Here is a 22,593-nt window from a genome sequence, read left to right as displayed (position 1 = left end):
ATGAAGTAGGCTAGAGTGCTTTTTTTCTCACTTTTTGAGAAAAATGTGTTTACCATTTGTAGTATTTTTGTTTTGTACAATTCTTCTGTGAAGCTATCATGACTAGCAATTCTTCCCCATTCCTGCTCCCTTGTAGCTCCTTTAGGAATAGCTCTATTTCCCTTCTGATATTGAATTATTTTAGATTTCCAATGGGTCTTCTGTTAGTTTGAATATTTTATATTTTAAGGCATACCTGTATTTCTCTTGTGATCTCAGTTTTGTTAGTTTATAACTGTGTATATTACAGTCAGATTATTTTATTCTTTTTTTCTTGTGATATCACCTGATTCATTTCTATTATGTTTGGTTGATTTTATACTCTCTTCTTTGTAATCATGCTGGCTAGAAGTTTGTCAGTCTTGTAAGTCTTCGTTCTAGGTGTTTTAAATAATTTCTATAGTCTTTTAGGTTTCAATTTTATCACGTTTTCCTTGAAATTTCACTATTCTCTCCTCTGTGTTTACTTATTGCTTTTCTTATTAAAATGTAGTTTTAGCTCATTAAGCCTCATTTTTTATTTTGTTAATTTATGTTGATATACATATATATGTATATATATACCTTCATTTATATCGCTATACATGCAAACCTACATTAACAAAAGAGAAAAGGAGATGATTAAGGAACCAGAATTAAATATGCAGTATACATTTATATATACACACATGTATGTGTATACATCTGTATATATGCAAATATATGTATATGTAAGTATTTTATATAACCAAAAATGACCAATACATTGAAAGACTCCAAAAATACGTACAATGAACCACAGCTGTGGATGTCTTTCCTCTACAAGGGAATGGGTTGTTAATGTCTTCTCATATCTCTTCTTTGTAGGTATAGTTGTTCTTTGTAATTTTGCAATGTTTACTTTTGATCTCTTTTTTTTCTCTTTTTATTTGCATTGTTGTAGTCATCTATTGTTATACATGTTTCTTTGGTTATGTTTATGTCATTCTGTATCATTTCATGTAAGTCTTTTCATGCTTCTCTTCAATCATATTAATTATTTCTTGTAGTAATATTACATTATATTTATGCACTAAAATTTGTTTATTCTTCAAACAATGAGGATCCAGTTTCAAAAGGTGATATGGGCATGTTTCTGGCAGTATGGAAGCAGCCAATTGAATAAATTATTAATAATTTATAAATTATATTAATTAATTATACAAGACTAGTGCCAGAATAGAGATAATAAAGGATGCAATGTGCTAGAAAATATGGGATAGAAAAAGGATCTTTTGACTTAGGATTAGCTCAGATTAGGTTGTTTTATAACTTTACCCCTTATTGTCCCCAGCATGCACACATGTTGACTGGCACAGCTCTTTCCCTTGTCCTGTGGTCAGGAGTCAGCATGGTGAGTGACTATATGTTTTAGCCTTAGAGAAGAAAATGGGGGAAAAGAGACTCTTCCAGGGGAAGTACAGCTTGGTTTTAATGTTGGGGATAGATTAGGGACTCTAGGGAAGTCTTTTTAAGTTTTTTCATCTTTTTTCTCCAGGTGTTTCATATTGCCAAGCATGTGGCTAGAAAGTCTTCATACAGAAAGTATAAAACAATATTTATCTTTGATAAATGTTATGTTCTATTTGTTTCAATGTTCTAACATGAATTTTTCTAATACAAAGTTTTTCCATCCTAATTCCATCATCTCATGTGTGATGTATATAATGTATAATGTATAATTAAGTATAATGTCTACTTAAAATATCACACATCAAGTATCTATATCTTTATTCAAGTCAATGATAAAATTGATAAGTAGTATAATTTAAAGTACAAATTTCCGGGATTTATCACTTTGATTCAGTTTAAAATAACTATTCTTTTTCCATCAACATTTGATCATTTCTTAAACCCTTCCTAATGTTTATTTATAGGTCAGAACTCTCTTGTGTCTACAAAGACATAAGAAGAGTCACTGTCAAATACATTGCAAAAATCTAGCTAAATATTATCCACAGCATGTCCTGCATCTGTGAGTCTCAGGAAATACTAAAAAAAAATAAAGAAAATAACATGACTTTGCATGTGATGACATTTAAAAATTAAATTTCATTTAATGTTTTTACTCATCATCTTGTTTTTCTTCTTGCCATCCAATTTCCCCCTCAAAAAGAGCAAGGAATAGGTTTAATCAAGGAAATAAAGTTGACATAGTGACCAGGTCCAAAATATGTGTCTCATTCTTTACGTTAATATATCACCACTCTGTCAGGAGGTAAGAATCATAATCAGGATAGTATATCTTATTATCTAGGTTCTTTTTTAAATCTTTTCTTTCATTTATCAGAGATTATTTAATGTCTTCAAAATGCTGAGTTTATTTTTATCAGAGAGGAAATAGAATGAGAAATTCCATTTAAATAAATAGAGAAAGCATGAAACACTTGAGAGTCTACAAAAACACATACAGGAACAATATAAATAGAAAAAAATATTCTTTACAGAAATGAAGGCATGTTTAATAATGTAAAAAAGGTTACTGCTAATAGGTAAATTGTGTCAGCATGCTAAACATAGGATTGCTATCTAAAATAAACATTTATTCAATGATTCACTAATCTATGATTGAAAGACCCACAATATCTGCCATCACCCTGACTGCATCTTATCTTGGACTCACCTTACAACATGATTTTTTTTTCTTTGACTGATGTCCATACTCAGAGTTTACTCTTGAGAATGTACGGTTGAGGTCTAAGTTTTTGCAGATGGAACAAAAATGTGTTCCCTTCTTCCATCCAGACTCTAAAGGTCCTAAATTTATTGCAGGTGTAAAATGTTCTTTATTTCATCACATAGAAAATGAAGAATCCAATTGTAAGATATAAAGAAATTCCAGGTACTCATACATAAATACAGAAAACAGACAAAACATTTAAAGGTATCACAGTAACAGACAGATAGATAGATCCCTGCTGCTTACCACACTGCCCAGCACAAAGTACATACTTAAAAAATGTTTATTGCTTGAGACAAATTTGGGATTAAAGGATAAGGCAATTACATGGGTTCAGTATTGGATAGGTATCTAGAATCACATAATAGTTTTTTTTTATTTGTTTTTTTTTTGGTTAGGCAATGGGGTTAAGTGACTTGCCCAGGGTCACACAACTAGTAAGTGTTATGTGTCTGAGGTCAGATTTGAACTCAGGTCCTCTGGAATCTAGGGCTGGTACTCTATCCACTGCACCACCTAGCTGCCCCCACACATAGTAGTTTTTAATGTTTCAATATAACATGACACTAAGCCCACAAAAGAGTAACCAGATGTGTACTAATCAACAATTTTTACTCAATGACTTAAATAAATTATAGATGTTTTATCTAATTTGAAGATATCACAAATATAGGAGTGATAACTTGCGAACTCTATTACAGATTTCAGATATAAGAGGACTGTGGCAGCCTAGAACATTGGATAAAATTGAACTAAGATAAAATCCTATAGGGATAAGTGTAAGGTCTTTCACTTATGTACAAAAAACAAAGTCACCTTCACAAGTATAAGATAAGGGAGGACACCACTTTTTCTGAAGAAGTTCTGACGCCTTTAGCAAAATACTTAATCATGTCAGCAGCTAAGAGACCTAAAGTTTCCTTTTGCTACATTAAGGTGAATTTAACTTCAAGGAAATGGGTTGTGAGGTTCCTACGCTACTCTGCCCTAACTAGAACCTGTTGTATATGTTGTGCTCAGTTCGGTCTGACACAGTTTAAGAAGAATATTGATAAGCGAGAGAAATGATTATTTCTCTCCTATATTAATAGCCAATTGTTGAATTAGGACTAAGCTTTTCCCTCTTCCTTTTCCTCATTTAGAAATCAGCCCCTGTAGGTTATTCAGTCAGCCTTTGAAAGGCAGGTCTGTTAAAGAGATAAAATCTTAGACAGATGAACCTTACTGGGAAAATTCAAATCTGTTCAAAAAGTAAAGAAATTTTAGTTCAGATGAATTGATGGATTTAGGCCCATTGTATTTTATTTGCACAGTTTTGGGTAAAAGTGGATTTCTCTTTTGTCTAGATTACCCTACATGGGATGATTTGGGTATAGAGAAGGCTTTTTAACCAAGACTAAGTGATCAGAATCATGTCCCCCAGACCCTCATTAGAATGAACTCTCCTTTCATTATAATATTCATTCTCTCTTTGCTTGTTAACTAATCAGGGTTGATTTCCACCCTCAGGTGCACCCCCTTTTCCAAAGGCTTTACAAGTATTTAAGGTTCCACAGGTTAGGTCTCTTTGGTTATTGAGAGGTACAAATGAGCCTATTTTGTTCACTACTTGTTAGCTGTAATTAATAAAATTGATTACAATTTACTTAGCAACTCTGTCTCAGAAATTTGTACTCATCACATAAGCTGGAGAGTATCTGGAAGAGGCCCAATAGAAGGGCAGAGGGCCCTGAGAACATGTCCTGAGATTACAAGCTTAATTTGAAGAAGGCAGTGAAGATGTTTAGCCTGGATAAGAGAAGATAGGGTGTATGTGCAGGGAAAATTGCTGTCTTGAAGTATCTGAATGGCTGTAAGGTGGAAGAGCGATTGTGTTGACTCAGTTTGTTCCCAGAGGTCAGGACCAAGAGCAAAGAGTGGAAACAGGAAAAAGGTAAGTTTCCCAGCAACTTAAAAATTAGAACTGTCCAAAAGCATGAAGAGCTTCCCTGAGAAGGGCTGCATTTCTTTCCTCAGAGATCTTCCAGCAGAGGCTATATGGCCCTTTGTGGCATATGTTAGGCTTGGGAATCCTTTTGGGTATGGGTTGAACCAATGATCTCAAAGGATCATCCCAACTCTCATTTCTGTGATCTTGGAATTTGGGATGGGGATACAACACACTCATAAGAAATAGTCACCTAGTGGAATTAAAATTGGTATTTGCTTATCTCATTGACCTGTGAATGGAGCAGGGTAAAAGGATGATGTAATGTCATAGTGACCAAGTTGATCCATGAGACTGTTACAAAGTTTACAATGAGAGTTCTACCTCACAAGAGATCCAATACTGATACCTTCACAAGGCAGTCTCCTATGTTCAACTATTGTGAACGTGCCATGAAGACATTATGTCAGAAAGAATGGGGAGATTGGAGTTTGAAGGAGTTTGATCAGATCTAAAGATATTCTAGGATTCCAGCCTGGAAGTGGATTTATACTTTACTGCAACACTGAGAACTGTACTCTCAATTACCGTGGAGTTGCTCAGGGTATGGTTGTCTTGGACACAGTGGCCAATATAGAAAAGATCTTAGTTGAGAAACTAAAGGAAAATAATCTGTATTGCCTGAAAGTAATTTGATCCTAGGCCTCCAGACCTGTGTTCCCCCAGCAATAGAATGAGGGCTTTAAAATTCCCATTCTCCTGTATTCGTTCCACTGCTAAAGTTCCCTGTTGCTATTGTTCTCTAGGTGTCTGGTTCTAATTTTGGATTCAGAGAGAGACAGCTTGTTCATCCCTCAATAAATGCAGTAGGACCTAGTGAACCAGGTGTTACTGTTGAGGAAAATAAAGGGGCAAACTGTTGGGAAGCACAAAGAAAGAAAAGCAGAAATGTTAAGTACCACGGGACTGGCTACTTTAGTCAGAGTCATATCAATCATAAACATGGAACTCGTTAAGTTAAAGATTACAAAGGAGCTGGCTAGGAGCAGGATCTTTTTTGTGACTCGGGCTTCTGGGGAGCTTCTGTGGGACGGATTGGTGACTTGAATGTTTTGCATTCGCTGGTGGTGCCTGTAGAGGACAAATGCCATATAACTACTGGTAATGGCAGTAAGACACACAAACGCACTATCATAAATAAACTTCCAGATGAGGAATATTACAGTCCTGATGGCATAGAGGTCTAAAGCACTAAAGCCAATTTGCCATCTCCCATTACTGTGTGTTGTATTGCTTGAACTAGTACCATACAGAGGTACTACTATATCCATCAGAAGATTGCAAATCCAGCAGAGTAGACAGCAGGGCAAGACATACTTTGGAACTCTTGCTTTGAGCTCCGCCCACATGGGACTGCTGGGACTGATGGTGATGGCCTGGAAGACACTCAGGAGGCAGGTGCTGCAGAGGGAGAGGCCTCGGCTTGCTCTTTGCAGGTAAGATAGGATTTTACTAGCAGTATAATCCACAAAATATTTTAACTTCCAAACTTCAATTATTTTGGGGATTCCCCTGAAAAGAAGGAACATTATATTGATCAAGAGTAAATGGATGAGCATCAGGATTATAGGTTTTGTCTTTTGACCTGTGCTGACCTTAAAACTGAATAGGAATATGAGGAAAGAGTTCCCTAGAATCCCAATAGTAATTTGGCTGAGATAGAGAATTTTAAGAACTTCAAAATGAAAAGTCATTCTTTAGATGTCTTGGGAAGAAGAATTTCCATCAGATCCAAAGTAACCTGGGAGAAACAAGGACATTATCACAGTTAGTGACTCAAGGTTTCTCAGTGGAATTCCATACTATCCTCTCTGCAGAGGGGAAAGGGAAGCGGGATCAGAAATAAGTGTGTGGGGCTCATTGATCCACCAGCAGTATTTATTAAGTACTCGCTTTGGGAAATTGTAGTAACTCATGTTTAGATAATGTTGGACTGTCCAGACCCAGTACTTACATTTCTATTCACATAAAACTTTGAAGCTCATGCAAATGTTCTAAACTAGGCTCTGGTTTGTAAACCAGATCAAGAAGAGATAGACTTTTGATTCACTGCTGAGTTAGAACTGGCAGATATTAAAAAAAAAATTTAAAAAACCCACTAATTTGACAAATCAAGCATCTTTCTTCCTCCTGCTTGGCTCATTGTAGTAATAAAGTCATGTATGAGACTCTTAATGGGAAAAGGCCATAGGCCCTCCCCACTAGTGGCCAAATTGGATACTGGCTGTCATTTAAAGGTATCAATCCAATCTGTGTGTATATGTTTGTGTGGGTGTTGGGAGGTGGTACAGGGAGTTGACAGATGTCCTAGTAACCTTGCCCTGTTAACTACTTTTTTTTTTTTGCTTTTTAGTGAGGCAATTGGGGTTAAGTGACTTACCCAGGATCACACAGTTAGTAAGTGTCAAGTGTCTGAGGCCGGATTTGAACTCAGGTCCTCCTGACTACAAAGCCAGAGCTCTATCCACTGCGCCTCCTAGCTGCCCCTGTTAACTACTTTACACTCTGTGCTTTCTGTCCAATTTCCATTGACATTCCAGACTGACAATGTCTTAAGATTTTCCTTTGAGTCCTTGATTTGGAGCCCACTTATTTTGCCCAGATGATGCCCAAGTCATCTTCAGAGGAGTAGTTAGGTCCTGCCTCTGACACATACTGATTGGGTGGCACCAGAAATAGCTAACAGTTCTGTCCTCCAGTAAAATGGCTGACTATAACTTGTAGAAAAGTTGCTGATCTGCATTGATGGATAGAGTTTCCTTACGGTGACTTCCTAACATGGGTGAAACCCACAAATATGGTGTAAAGGGTTATTTTGATTCAAAAGGATAAGCATTTTGAAATCTGTTTGATATTTAGAGGGAATGAATTGTCAATGCATCAAAATACTCAGCAAGTTAAGAACTAAAAAGAAAATCTTAATGATACAATTATCTCCAGTTTTATTGGATGTACATGTCAGGTTTAAAAAAATCCATGAAACTGTAGATCTCTATCTAGTAGGAATTATTAATTCTGTTAGAAGGTAGATTGGATTTTATAGTACACAGTACAATAGTTATCTACACCTAAACTTTGGAAATAATGGCCATAAAATATTTCCTTTCGTCCCCATCACTTACTCTTATGAAATAAGTGTGCATGTTTTTTATTTTTCTTCATTGATTAATCAGTGGAAGCTGTTTCCCACCTTGGAGGCTCTGAAACAAAGAGTGAGTTTAGTTAGTTTAGCTTAAAAATCAAGGATTCTTGACCTGGAAACAACAGATCCCTGAAAGGGACTGTGCATAGATTTGGGGGGAATCTATAAAGATTTTTGGGGGAAAAAGTACTTTTTCATTTGAATTTAATTGGATTCTTTACTAATCTCATGTATTTGATATTATACATTTCCAAAAAGTATTTAAGAATTGGTCCACAGACTTCACAGGACTGCCAGAGGGGTCCATGACCCACAAAAGTTTAGAACTCCTGTTATAAACACTAGTGAATGAACTTACTTTCTTAAACAGGTCAAAAGCACTTTTGACTTTTCAATATGACTTTTAGGCCTAAATTTCAGAAAGATCAAAGAAAAGGGAAAATATCTCATACATCCAAAAATAGTTTGGCACTTATTTTTCTGATGACAAGAACAAAAACAAACAAACATGTTGGTTATGATCTATTTATATATCCTTAGCTTCTCTCCTAATCCATCATCTTGTATCACTAACTTCATTAGTAGACATCTCATAGGTATTTCAAAGTCAACACTCTGTATCTTTTCCACCAAACCCTCTCAACTTCTCAAGTATCCTATTAATGTTCAGAGTAATGCCATCTTCCTAGTCATATAGACTCGCAACATTGGTATCAGTCCCTGACTCTTTTCTAGAATTCACTGCACATATGCACTTTGTGGCTAAATTATATTCTTTTGAACTTTACATCTCTCATATATATCCCCTCTTCTTTATTCATACAGCCATTAAGTTGGTGTGGTTCCTCATCACCTCTTGCCTGGATTATTTTAATAACCTATTGGTTATTTTCTTGCCCTTATGTCTCTTCCCACTCACATCCACACTCCATGCACCTGCTAAAGCGATGTCCCTTAAACTCAACTGTAGCAATGTCACACTGTATTCACCACTCACTAAACCCTAATGATTCCCTATTACTTATAGGATCAGGTATAAAATTCTCTGTTTGCTTTTTAAAGTTCTTCACAAGCTGGCCTCTTCCTAACTTTCCTTACACTTGATCCTTTTGATACAGTCCATGATCCGGACAGCCTGTCCTCTCTGTTCCTCTTTTTCACTATTGATCTGTGGAGATCTCTTCATGTTCACCTCCTGTGTTCCCTGACTTGCTTCAAACCTCAGCTCAAATCCCATCTTCCATGGTATCCCTTAACAAATAATCCTTATTCCCTGCTGCTAATATCTTCCCTCTAAGATTACTGCCGGTATGTTTCAGAAATGTAACTCGCAGCCAAGTGTTCCCGCCCTCAAAGCTGGCTCTCTTGCCAGTCCATCATGTTGTCTATCTATAGTGGTTCTTTTCCTTGATTTCTCATTTTTTGTGTTTGTTTCCTTAAATAAGTTTATTCTGCTAATTTTTTTCTTTTAAAAACTCATGATCTCTAATTTTTCTTTTTCTAGTAATAATAAAATATTTTGCAAAATCTCACAGAATATTATAATTTAATGATAGAGAAGTTGCATCTATACCATAGTGCAACCCAGTATCTGAAAGGAATCCCACAGCATTTCTATGCCTGAAAAATTGTTGAATGACTTTAATTTGAAGATATCTCGGGAAATAGATGCAACATTTCACTAGGCAGCCCAATCTACTTTTTGACATATTTAATTGTTAAGAAATGTTGGGGAACCTTACCCTTTCTTGTTTAGGGATCATAGGAGGAATAGCTATGTAGGAAGACTTTTCACATATAATCAGTAATGCTCAAAGAAATCAGTTGTGGACATCTCTTCCTTCATTCAGTCAGAGGCAAAAAAGAACATGGTTATTGTGAGGAAATTGTTTTGGAAAACTTAAAGTGCTGAAGAAATTTCTGCTCCTATGAAATAATATGTCTATTTCCTTCCTGGAAACACAGAGGATGCAGTTTTTAAAACTTTTATATTCTTATCAGGTTCAATTTGGCATTCTTAGTTTTTGCTCTTTTCTCTTTTCAATCCTTCATTAATTTGAGATTGTCATTGCTGTGAAAACAGGGACTTAGTTTATCGGACCTGTGATTTCCTCCATTCCTTTGCAAACAGTCTCTGCAAACAGATGAGGTTTAATGGATACTTGTGAAAAATGCTGTGTACCCCATGTCTGCCAGGTGATTGCACCCAAAATCTGGTTTTCTATAAGCACATTAGACCATTTTTCTTTTCCCAATGGAAATTCTTTATGTAGCTCTTTTTAAAAATAAATGTAATTTATAAGCATGCCTGGAAAATAGCAATGAGAAAATCTTAATTAATTCTGGCTCCTGTAGTACCTAACTCTCTTCAAGGCCAAACGCATGCCACTTTGTACAACAAAATTTTCCTCTTCTCAGTTTTTGTGCTCCCTCTCACATCCAAATCATTTATATTCACCTCTTGTAAATTTTAATTATTGGCTGACATATTGTTCCCCCTCCTCAATGTCTCTATCACTTAGTTTTTGTATCCTCAGCAGCTAGCATAGTTCCTGGCCCACAGTAGATAATAAATGCTTCTTCCAACTAAGAACTTCACTTTAAACATGTCGATGCCAAACCAAACAATATCTGCAAATATATAGTGACTTCACAGATATTTCCAACTCTGCTTTATATCAACCTACCTAATATGAGGCAAGAATGTTTCCCATAACTCCTGACTTAAATGATTTGAGAAACACTGAAATGATATGGTTGTAATGAGAGTGTTTCAGCTGACCCATCCTTGCAACCTGGCAGAGACCCCTGAGAGATACTTTTGAATTGCCAACATCACTTTTTCTGTTATCAAAGCATAGGGATAAAAAAATCCCAGAGCCTTTTCTTTCAAAGTGAAGGGAAACATAGTTAGAAGGAACTCTAAAGGCTTTCTGGTCAATTAGCTTCTTTTTGCCAATGAAGAAACTGAGGCCACAAGAGAAGGGAATTATTTGAGGTCATGTGAGTGGTAAATGGTAGAACCAGAATTTGAACCCATGTCTTCTGATCCTTTTTTTATGACGTGATTCACAGACAGACATTGCCCCCAGCCTGTTTGCCTTCTCTGTAAAGACTCATTTATAAAGTAAGGGAATACATTAAACACTGCTTTATGACAGTCTTTAAGTGCCTTGGAGCACAGAGGATGCTGCACAGTGCCAGAGGGAATAACAATGGAGGGGGAGATTAAGGACAGGAGAGTGAAGACTAAGTAGAGGAGAGACATAAAGAGGACTTACTGAGCTTCATACATAAAAGAAAAAAAATCTATCTTCCTTTAAAGAGGATGGGCCACTGTATAGTAGGTGTGAGTGCTGATGGACAGTGCACACAAATTGTAGTAATGAAGACCAGAGGTAAAGTCCTGCAAGGATGCTAATTAGCTTTGTGATTTTGGATAAGTCACTTAACTTCTTTCTCAGTTTCCATGTATGTAAGTGAATATAATAGATGCATGTACCTTGCATAGTCATTGCATGTGTTGAAGCAGATACTATAGGTAATGTGCTGTGTAAAAAGCACTACATAAAAACTAGCAATGGTTGTTGTTATTATGTATTGGTAGCGTCCTTTTAGCTAATTATTTTTACTAACTTCTACTGTTTCTATGGTGCTGCAGGGCTGCACAATCTGACCATGCTTTTACTAAAATTGATGTCCTAGGCAAAGTTCTAGACCCTCTATCATAATTACACCCATAGGCAGAGGAATATGGCTATTTGAATATCATCTAGGCTTTGATATCTGGAAGTCTCTGGACTCCAGAATAGAGGAAAATAGTAACCTCTGCAGTCTAAGGAGCATTTGTATAACCTACCTGGTTCCAAACACTTTCCACCAGTTGGCCACCTCTTCCACAGCTGAGAGAACTGGGACAGTAGTGACACATTGAGTTAAATTTTAGAATAGGTCTGAATGTCTTGAAAATAAATCCTGGTGTCTTGGCACACAAACTATCTGTTAATGACAGCAAGAGAGTCAAGACTGTGGTAAGACTGTCAGGTCCTTAGATATTACCTGCTTTCTCTCCCCTCTAATAGAGGCTTTATTTTAATTCTAAGACTTCTGCTCCTTGTGCCAGTATGAGACATGATAATCACAGGTCCTATTATCCACTCACTAGGTTATGATTGTATAGGACAAAGAAATTTTTGGATTCTGTTTTTTTGTTGGGGCAGAGATATTCTCCTTTAGGATGCCATGCTTATGAACTTCACTGAATACACTGAATCATCCTAGAATGTCCTAGAACAGAGAAGTAACAGAGAGTGATGCCTCAGCCTCACCTCAAAATAAGTCAAAAAGCACTTTCTGACTCAAAGATAGAACATCATGCTAATTTAGGCAAGATTGTGCCCTATTACCAATGTTAACACCTAGAAACCCAAGGCTATGGTTTCCTTTTCTTGAAAGAACTTTCCCTCTAGGCTTCTGTCTTTGAGTTAGTCACTTACCTGACTCTTGCCTTGCCAAAGCTGTAGGTAAAGGTGTAGCAAGGTATCTGTCTCTGTCTGTCTCTGTCTCTTTCTCTCTGTAGATACATATGGGGTGGGGCATCAAGTTATAAGTTGAGCTGTGTCTGAGATCATCTCTCTGCAGAATTGTTATTATCATGTCACTTGCAGGAAAACTAATATTGTCCTCACAAGAAATTCATGCTATGCATAGAGAGCAACAACATTAAAAATCATTTTTCTCTCCTGGGTTAATTCCCACCAATGATGTTTATCAACTAATTGGAACCTCCAAAGAAGTTTTTCTAAGATCATTAAGCTCATTATTTCTTATACCATAGTAGTATTCCATCACAATCATATAGGAAAACTTGTTCAGTCATTCCCTAATTGATGGGCATCCCCACAATTTTTAGTTATTTGCCACCACAAAGAGATTCAAATATTCCAAATAGGTTTTACATCTTGCTCACCTTTCACCTGGCTATGAGCAGGAGGAAGTCTAACAAGATTGGGGGCAGAGCAGGGGTTAGAATAGCAAGTTTAAAGCTCCATTGTAATTTTTTAAAATTTTAATATTTTATTTTTCCCAATTACACATACAAATGTTAACTTTCTTTTTTAAAATTTTTATTTCCAGATTCTCTCCCATCCTTCCTCACTGCTCCCATCATTAAGAAGGCAAGCAATTTGTCATAGGTTATACGTGTGTAATGACGCAAAACATATTTCCATATCACTCAGGTTATGAAAGAAAACACAGATAAAAATACAGTGAAAAATAGTATGCTTTGATCTGCATTCAGACTCCATGAGTTCTTTGTCTGGAAGTGGATAACATTTTTTTTGTCATGAGTCCTTTGGAGTTGTCTTGGACTATTGCTTGCTGAGAATAGCTGTCATTCACACAGTTGATCATTGTACAATATTGCTTTTTCTCTATACATTTTTCTCCTGGTTGTGCTTACTTCCCTTTGCATCAATTCATGTAAGGCTTTTTAGATTTTTTCTGAAAGCATACTGCTTGCCATTTCTTATGGAACAATATTGTATTCCATGACAATCATATACCACAGTTTGTTTAGCCATTCCTCAATTGCTGGACATCCCCTCAATTTCCAATTCTGTGCCACCACAAAAAGAGCTGCTTTAAATATCTTTATACAAATAGGTCATTTTCCTTTTCTTTCATCTCTTTGGGACACATAACTAGTAGTACTATTACTGGATGGAAGAGTATGCACAAATTTATAGCCCTTAGGATATAGTTCCAAATTGATCTCCAGAATGGCTGGATCAATTGACAACTCCAGCAATGGTTCATTAGTGTCCCAATTTTCCCATATCCCCCAACATTAATCATTTTCCTTTTTTGGGGGTATTAGCCAGGGTTGTTTTAATTTGCATTTATTTAAATCAATAGCAATTTAGATCATTTTATCTGATCATAGATAGCTTTGATTTCTTTATCTGAAAATGGCCTGTTAATATCCTTTGACTTTTTCAGTCGGAGAATGACTCATATTAATATAAATTTGACTCAGTTCTTCACATATTTAAGAGATGAAGCCTTTTCAGAGAAACTTGCTATAATTGTTTCCCCAGATTTCTGCTTTCCTTTTAATTTTGACTGTATTGGTTTTGTTTGTGGAAAAATTAATTTAATCTATTCAAAATTATCCATTTTACATCCTGTAATGCTCTATATCTCCCCCATCTTTTCTTCAATTGTAAAAACTCTTTCATGGCTCTTTTATGTGATAAAAATTACCTCATTGTCCTTCTCTCTTCCCCATTCTCCCACTGGATCTCTCTTTCTTATGCTTTAATGTTATTCTTTGGGTATAATTTTTTCATAGTCAACTCACAACTACACACTCTTTCTATGTATACTCCTTTTTTTTAAAAAATTCTTTTTTAAAATTTATTTTATTTTTAGGCAATTGGGGTTAAGTGACTTGCCCAGGGTCACCCAACTAGAAAGTGTCAAGTGTTTTGGTCTGAGGCCATATTTGAACTCAGGTCCTGCTGACTTCAGGGCTGGTGCACTGCACCACTTAGGTGCCCCTATACTCCTTTTAACTACCCTAATAGTGATAAAGTTCTGACAAGTTATAAGTATCATCCTTCCATGTAGGAATGTAAACCATTAAACTTTATTGAATCTCTTATATTTCTCTTTCCTGTTTACCTTGTTATACTTCTCTGGAATCGTGTATTTAAGAATAAAATTTTCTGTTCAGCTCTTGTATTTTTATCAGGAATTCTTTAAAATCTTTTATTTCAATAAATGTCCATTTTTCCTCTGAAGAATTATACTCAGTTTTTCTGGGAAGTGATTCTTGGTTGTAATTCTAGTTCTTAACCTTCCAGAATACTGCATTCCAAGCCCTCTGATTCTTTACTATGGAAGCTGCTAAATCTTGTGTTTTCCTGACTGTTATCTTTATGATGTTTTAACCGTTTCTTTCTGGCTGTTTGCATTATATTCTCCTTGGCCTGGAGGCTTTGGAATATGGTTGTAATATTCCTGGGACTTTTAATTTTGGGATCACTTTCGGGAGATGATTTAGAGGACTCTTTCAATTTCTATTTTACATCATGGTTCTATGATATCAGGGCAGTATTCTTTGATAATTTCTCGAAAGATGATGTCTAGGCTCCTTTTTTACAATGACTTTCAGGTCATTCAATAATTCTTAAATTATTTCTTATGGACCTATTTTCCAGGTCACTTGTTTTTCTAATGGGATATTGCACATGTTTTTCTTCCATTTTTTCCATTCTTTTGATTTTGTTTTATTGTTTCTTGATGTGTCATAAAGTCATTAGCTTCCACTTGCACATTTTTAATTTTTAAGGAAATATTTTCTTCAGTGAGGTTTTGTACCTTTTTTTTCCATTTGGCCAATTTTGCTTTTTAAAGAGTTCTTCTCTTTGATGAATTTTTGTGCCTCTTTTATTATTTGACCTATTCTGGTTTTAAGGTGTTATTTTCCTCTTGCATTACTCTTATTTCTTTTCCCAATTTTTCCTCTACCTCTCTTATTTTATTTTAAAATTCCTTTTTGAGTTCTTCCATTAGTTCTTTTTGGACCTGAGACTAATTCACATTTTAATTTGAAGCTTTGCATGTAGCAATTTTGGCATTGTCATTCTCTTCTGAATTCATGTTTTGATCTTTCCTGTTACTATAGTAATTTTATGTGATCAGGTTTTTTTTTTTCTAGCTCATTTTCTAGACTATTTCTTGACTTTTAACTTAGTATTAAGGTTAGATTCTGCTCCCAGGATCATATTGAAAGGGTATTATCTGAAGCTTCAAGTTTTTTGTTTTTGTTTTTGTTTTTGGTGTATGATGATTAAAAAGGCCTGGGAGATACAGTTAGTTGAGGATGATGCCCAGGTTGACAACCTAGGTTACTGGTAGGATCTTGGTACTCTAGCTGACAAGAAACTTAGAAGGAGGGGAAGTTTGTGGGGGGGGGGGTGATGAATTCAATTTCAGGCTAATAAGCCACAAAATATGTGATACTAGAAATTAAGAAAGAGGTTAGAGTTAGATAAGTATATCTGAGAAATATCAGCCTATAGTTGATAATTGAAACCATGGGAGCTGATAAAATCACCAAATGGAATTAGAGAGAGAGAAAAGAAGGTACAAGACATGGCCCTGTGGGATTCCCACCAATACAAGGTGTGGCTTGGATAATGTCAATACTGTTATGCCCATTTTAGAAATGTATAAACTTAAAAACGGTTGTATCATGTCAATGGTGAGTCTTACGGGAGGTCCATTTTCCACAGGGGTTTCTCCCCTCAATGATAAATTTGCAGAACAGATTTTAAAAAGCCCTGGTGACATAAGGGAGACGATAATTTTCAGGCCACTTGAGTTCAGGATTCTAGGCTATCTCTCTCTAGATCTGAAACCAACTGTTATTTATGGTGGTGCACATGGTTTGACTTGTTGGCATATGTCATTTTGTATCTCTCTCAGAAAGCTTGACTGCTTGATATATGAGATGGGGTCAATGAAGCCTGTCCAACTACCTCTTTATGTAAGGCTCCATTGTGACCATTGAGTCAGCATTGGAATTATCCTATAATATTATAAACATATCTGTCACCCAATCTTTACCTGAAATTCTCAAGTAATGGGGAACTCTCTTATTTGCAGCATGAAATTCCATTTTGGAAAATATATATGTATATATCTATATGTATATATTTATGTGTGCATATGTATGTATACATGTGTGCATATGCATATATAGGTGTATATGTATATACGTGTATGTGTGTTATAGGTACACATGTATTTGTATACACATATATGTATATTTACATGCATATGTGCATATAAATATATGAACATATATTTATAAAACACATGTATACATATTTATATAGATTTCTTTTCCTTATATTCAATTGAAAGAAAACCCTGAAAATTTTGTGCATTTCTTCTATTAATGCAAAGCAACACACATCAGAATCTCATTTAATCATGGCTTTTTTGTGCTGGCAAAGATTTGGAAAGTCAGGGCATGCTCATTAATCGTACTGAACACGTAAATTTGATGGAATACCATTATACTCTAAGAAATGATGAACAGAATACTCTCAGAAAAACCTTGAAAAACTTAAAGTGAAATGAGCAAAACCAGGATAATGTACACAGTAATAGCAATATTGTATGATTATCAACTGTGAAATACTTAGCCATTCCTAGCACTACAATGATTCAAGACAATTAAGAAGGATTTATGATGAAAAATGTTATCCATGTCCACAGAAACAATTAATGAAGTCTCAATACACATCTAAGTATATTTTTACTTGCTTTATTTATCTTTTATTTTATCTGGTTTTCTTCACTAAATGACCAATATGGAAAAATATTTTTTCATGACTGCTCTTGTATAACCTACATCACATTGGTGCCATCTAAGTGAATGGGTGTAAGAGGGAAGGGAGAGAATTTGGACCTCAAAATTAAAAATATATATATTTTAGATGTATAGGGAAAAACAAAATATCAAATAATTGAACATCTGGCATCAGACAAATTATTAACTGTGTGACCCTGCATAAGTCACTTAACCCTGTTTGCTTCAGTTTCCTCATTTGTAAAATGAACTGGAAAAGGAAATAGTAAAACATTCCAGTATCTTTGCCAACCACAACAGCAACAGCAAAAACAACTATTTCCACCTGCTGTGTGTACCATAAGCTCTCTCTTATGCTCAGAGAGTTGGCTACCCCTTACCTCTGAGTTCTGTTCCTTTGTGGGAACTTTCTCTGGGCAGTGAGGTGGCACAGTGGCTAGAATGCCAGGCCTGGAGTCAGGAAGACAATCTTCTTGAGTTCAAATCCAACCTCAGACAGTTACTTGTTGTGTGACCCTGGGAAAGTCACTTAATCCTGTTTGCCTCAGTTTCCTCATTTGTAAAATGAACTGGATTAGGAAATGACAAACCATTCTTGTATCTTTGTCAAGAAAACCCCAAATGGGGTCATGAAGAGTCAGACAAACCTGAAGAATGACTGAACAACCACAACAAACAGACATATAAATTTGATCGTGAGCTTTGACAAAACTCTTAAATTCAAACTTAGATATGTCATTAGTGAGAATGGGATATAACAGTACTTACTTCAAGGAGATTTTGTGATGTGCACGTGAGATTATATAAACACATGCACACACATGTATATGTAGATGTATGTGTGTATCTATCTACCTATATCATTTTGAAAACCTTCAAGTATTAAATGTTTTCTGTCTGCCTTCTCATCTTTGTAAGTCCTATCTTAACTACTATAGGTGTACACATTTTTCTTGAACCATTGTCACTGGATCATAGACAGGAGAGGTAGGAAAGGTCAGGATTTTGAAGACTTTAAAGCAAAGTAGACGACATTATATTTGGTCCTAAAAGCAATACGGGACCACTGGAGTTTATTGAGTTTGGCGTGATATGGTCAGATCACAATTTTAGAAAAATCATTTCATAGTTAATGAAAGATAGACTGAATCCAGAGAAAATTTAAACAGAGAAACCAACCAGAAACAAGTTTTCTTCAGTCTTTATCTATATCTATGTAATATATACCTGTGTATTATAGAGAATTACATAAAATAAGAAATCAAAATATATTATACACATATCTCTTTAAAGTTAGGAAAACAGCTTACAAATATTGAATTTTGCCTTTCCAACAAGCTTGGGAGTTAGGTACAATTATTACCCAAATTCTAAAATGAGGAAACTGGTATGATTTTAATGATTTGCACAATGTCACACTTCTGACATATATGAGAGATGCTTCAAAGGTAGAAATGGCATGATTTGATAACAGATTTGGTACCATGATCTTGGTAACAGTTCCTTACTCAACTCTCAAAATATTATTGAACTACATATCCTAGATCATGATTTTATAGTATATACACATATATATGCAAACACAATACATTATATATATAATAGTGTATATATGTTATCTACATGCATACACATATGGTATATATATTTGTGTGTGTAATTGTATATATATATTTCCATCTGGGTGAAGACTTTGATAATCATGTGTATTAAATTATATCATAATTAATTTGGATGGTTTTTCATGTTGGATATATTCGATTGATAAATGTTTACTAAGCAGCTACTATGTTCCAAGCATTCTGCGAAGTGCTAGGTATACAAAAAGAAGCAAAAAAAATCCCTGTCTTCAAAAAGCTTACAATGTAATGGGCGAGACAACATGCAAACAAAAATATACATAGCAGGCCAAATACAGGATAAAAAGAAATAATTAACAGAAGGAAGGAGCTAGAATTAACAGGGGTTTGGAAAGACTTTCTGGAAAAGGTGGAAATTTAGTTAAGGTTTAAAAGGCAACCCAAGAAGATCAATAGTTAGAGAGGAGGAGGAAGAACATTCTATTCATGGGTGACAGCCAGAGAAAATGCCCAGAGCCAAGAGAAGGGATGTCTTGTATGTGGAACAGCCAGGAGGCCAATGTTACTGGGTAGAAGAGTATGTAATGGGGAGTGAGGAATAAGAAAACTGGAAAGGCGGGAAAAGGGGTATTCCTCATGTGGAACACTGAACAAGAGTTTCATAGTATGGACAGGAATGTGCAATCTGTATCTTTGATGACACACCCTACACTGAGGAGAATCACAGGACAAGATTAGGCCCCAGGCTTCTGATTCTGCACAAACCTTCACCAGCTCTTAGAAATCTTCAAATCTGTTCCCCTTCAAGCTTCTTTTGCAACCCTGACTCACAGAGCTTCCCTGCTCCAGTCTTAGAGTACATGAAAATTACTCTCCCTTCTGCCCATTAGGCTCCTTTGGAGATTGTAATGAATCAGTATTTCTTGTTGATGAGGATTTGCACCTGAGACAAAAGTTTACTCCTACTATAGACACATCCCATATTCCCACTGAAGATAGTGTTATTTTCCTGCCAGTGACATGATAATCATATTGGGGATGGGGAGATTAGAGGGAGAGAGGAGCTGAGGTTTGGCTGTCATATAACTTGAGCCCTGGTCATCCCCAGCACACATACACATGCTGCATGAACTAACACTATTCTCAGCACTGGAATCACTAATCGGACTGGTGAGTGAATACATGACTTAACCTCTAAGAAAAAAAAAGAAAGAGATTAATAAAAAGAATGAGAGAAAGAAAGAAGAAGAGAGAGAGAATTATAGCTGGGTTTCTTGCTGATGGAGATGAGGCAGACAAGGCAGCAACTGGAAGATGCTAAATGGCAGAGTGTTTGGGAGAGAAATTTGGAAGCTTCAGAATCACTCTTCTAGGTGTGTGATTGATAGCAGTGCGTGTGGAAATTTAAGATGATATTCATTTCAAAGAAATTATTTTTCTTTGATTTGGATCCATGTTCTGCCCTGCCAGAATCTTTTTTCTAAAATCTAAACTTGGTCATCCAACATTTTAAGTATTACTTCTAGCTTAATGATGACGTAAATTCATTGAATAAGCTATCTGCTTATTTATACCATAATTATAAACGCTCAACAGTGCAGGTACAAGAAGACTTTTATCTAGGAAAATGAGATATTTTACTTTCAATTAACTTTAAAGTATTAATTATTACTATGGGTTTTTTTTAGCTTTTTTCATTTCTTTCAGATATTTATCTTTAGCTTAAAACTCTCACTCATGTGTCCTCAAAGATAGAAGGATAGATTTTTTTTCAAAAGTGAGGTATATTAATTTTTTTAAAGAGAGAGAATGAGAAAATGAGAGTCTATTTTCACATAATCTCTTCTTATAGAGTTCTAATTTTTTAAATCTTTTTCATTTTCATTTTCATTTATTAATGCCAAACTGATTTACTCAGACTGACAAGCTGATGGTTGTTATAAAGAAAAGAATATATGCTATGGGAAAAGATCCCCCGGGGTTACAGTCATGCAGTTTATCTTTGAACAAATCCTTCTAGCCCTAACTTCTTCTCTAGATCTCTGTGGTCCAGAGATCTCAAGGCTCAGGTGGACAGAGGATGTGGTACCTGAGAAGTTGCTCATGACTCCCCATGAATTGCTCCTAACTATATATTCTCCACCTACTGGTGCCTTTCCTTCTAAAGCCACTCTCAAAATTATCTGTATTTATCTGAGATAAAAATGATATTTATATGTAGTTTCCTCAATTAAAAAGTGCTTTTTCCCCCTACTTTTTCTTTGCATCCTCATCATCTTGTCCAGTGCCTGTCACATAAATCTTAATAAATTCTTATACATTCACTGCCATACCACTGACACTCACTTTTGCCAGTATTCTGAAATGGCTTCCCCTCTTTCACTCCTATGGGGATGGATACTCATTATCTTATTTCATTTCATTAGGTTCTGTCACTTTCCCTACCTCTCTCAAAGCATTCTTTCCTGACTAATTCAGCTTTCATCATTCATGCTTCTTTCTGAGGTCCTACATCACTAATGAACTGTTCCCTTCTGCCTCACTTTCCTCTAATTACACAGACCTTTGCAAAATGACCAGAAAAGGCAATGATGTTTAAATCTTTAAGATTTTCATTATGGCTTATTTCAACTCTCATCTGAAAAGGACCAAAACTTAATTTGCAATATTCAAGGGCTGAGGCATGGGAGAACTGTGCAAAGGAAGGTGGATGTAACACAAAATACACTTGTCAAAATCATTTGTCAAGGAGAGCTACCAGAACTCTTGCCAGATGGGGATAACCACATTCCAGTCACTGGAGTTATGGGAATTATAGTAATCAGAATCTTTATTCATAGTAATATGCATATGATAAAAGAGCTTACCCTGCAGATGTCTTCTATTGAATACAGAGCTTAGAAAACTCATCAGTGATCAAGAAATTATAGATTTAGATGAGGACTATGAAACAAACACTTAATCCAACCACCACATCTTGTAGATGGGAATATGAAGTCCTACACAATTGAAATAGCATTTTCAAAGTCAAAAAAGAAGTGACACATTGAAAACTTAGACATAGGTTTTCTGTTTTCAAAATCATCTATTTTTTTCCTTGAAGAGGAGGGTAATTTTGGGAGGTCTTCTGGGGGAGACAGGCTAATTTGGGGAAAATTCATGAGCAAAATGGGCTAAAAATATCACAGATACTTGTTCCCAAAGCCCTTCAACATTGTTTCAATAGAGAGTCTGTCTCAGACATTATTTACACTTAAATTTCATATTCTTTCATATAAACTAGTCATGGTTCCAAAAGAATATTTAAGAGATAAATTTATTTGAGGCAGAGACTTTTGTCTAATAAGCCTTCTTATTTCATTTGTCCCTAGTACCTGGGGGAGTATCTGGATTGAATCATTCTGGATTTTTAAATCATAGTGCAAAGAGTTGTGAAGTTGGAGAGAGAAAAGTCTAGTTTGAGTAAAGATTCTATTACCTGCTAGTTATTGGTTTTTCTACAAATGGTTTGATATATCTAAGAATGAGGATTCTCAATGCTTCTATACCAGTAAGTAGCTGAAACAAAAAATAGAGGATATTGATATTTGCTCTATTAATTTTTGAGATGTGTTGGAAACAATCTACAATAAAATTTCCATTTATTATTTATTTACTTGTTTGTTGATCTTTTGATATTACATGCATTTAAGCTTGGTACCTCCTACTTTCCCTCCTTCCAAAGGAACAATAAAAATGCAAATAAAAACTATATAAAAA

The 22,593-nt window shown here is 35.4% G+C and overlaps 1 protein-coding gene across 1 annotated transcript; it reads right to left on the bottom strand.

Moving 5' to 3' along the window:
* Positions 1 to 5,518: 5,518 nt before the first annotated feature.
* On the bottom strand, positions 5,519 to 6,418 carry LOC114041972 (vomeronasal type-1 receptor 4-like). The gene has a single exon (XM_027860666.1). The coding sequence runs from the start codon at positions 6,416 to 6,418 to the stop codon at positions 5,519 to 5,521; it is 900 nt and encodes a 299-aa protein (XP_027716467.1).
* Positions 6,419 to 22,593: the final 16,175 nt, after the last annotated feature.

The sequence above is a fragment of the Vombatus ursinus genome, unplaced genomic scaffold, assembly GCF_900497805.2.
Source record: "Vombatus ursinus unplaced genomic scaffold, bare-nosed wombat genome assembly UNPS02014235.1, whole genome shotgun sequence".
Classification (NCBI taxonomy): domain Eukaryota; kingdom Metazoa; phylum Chordata; class Mammalia; order Diprotodontia; family Vombatidae; genus Vombatus; species Vombatus ursinus.
This window is presented reverse-complemented; position numbering and strand designations above follow the sequence as displayed.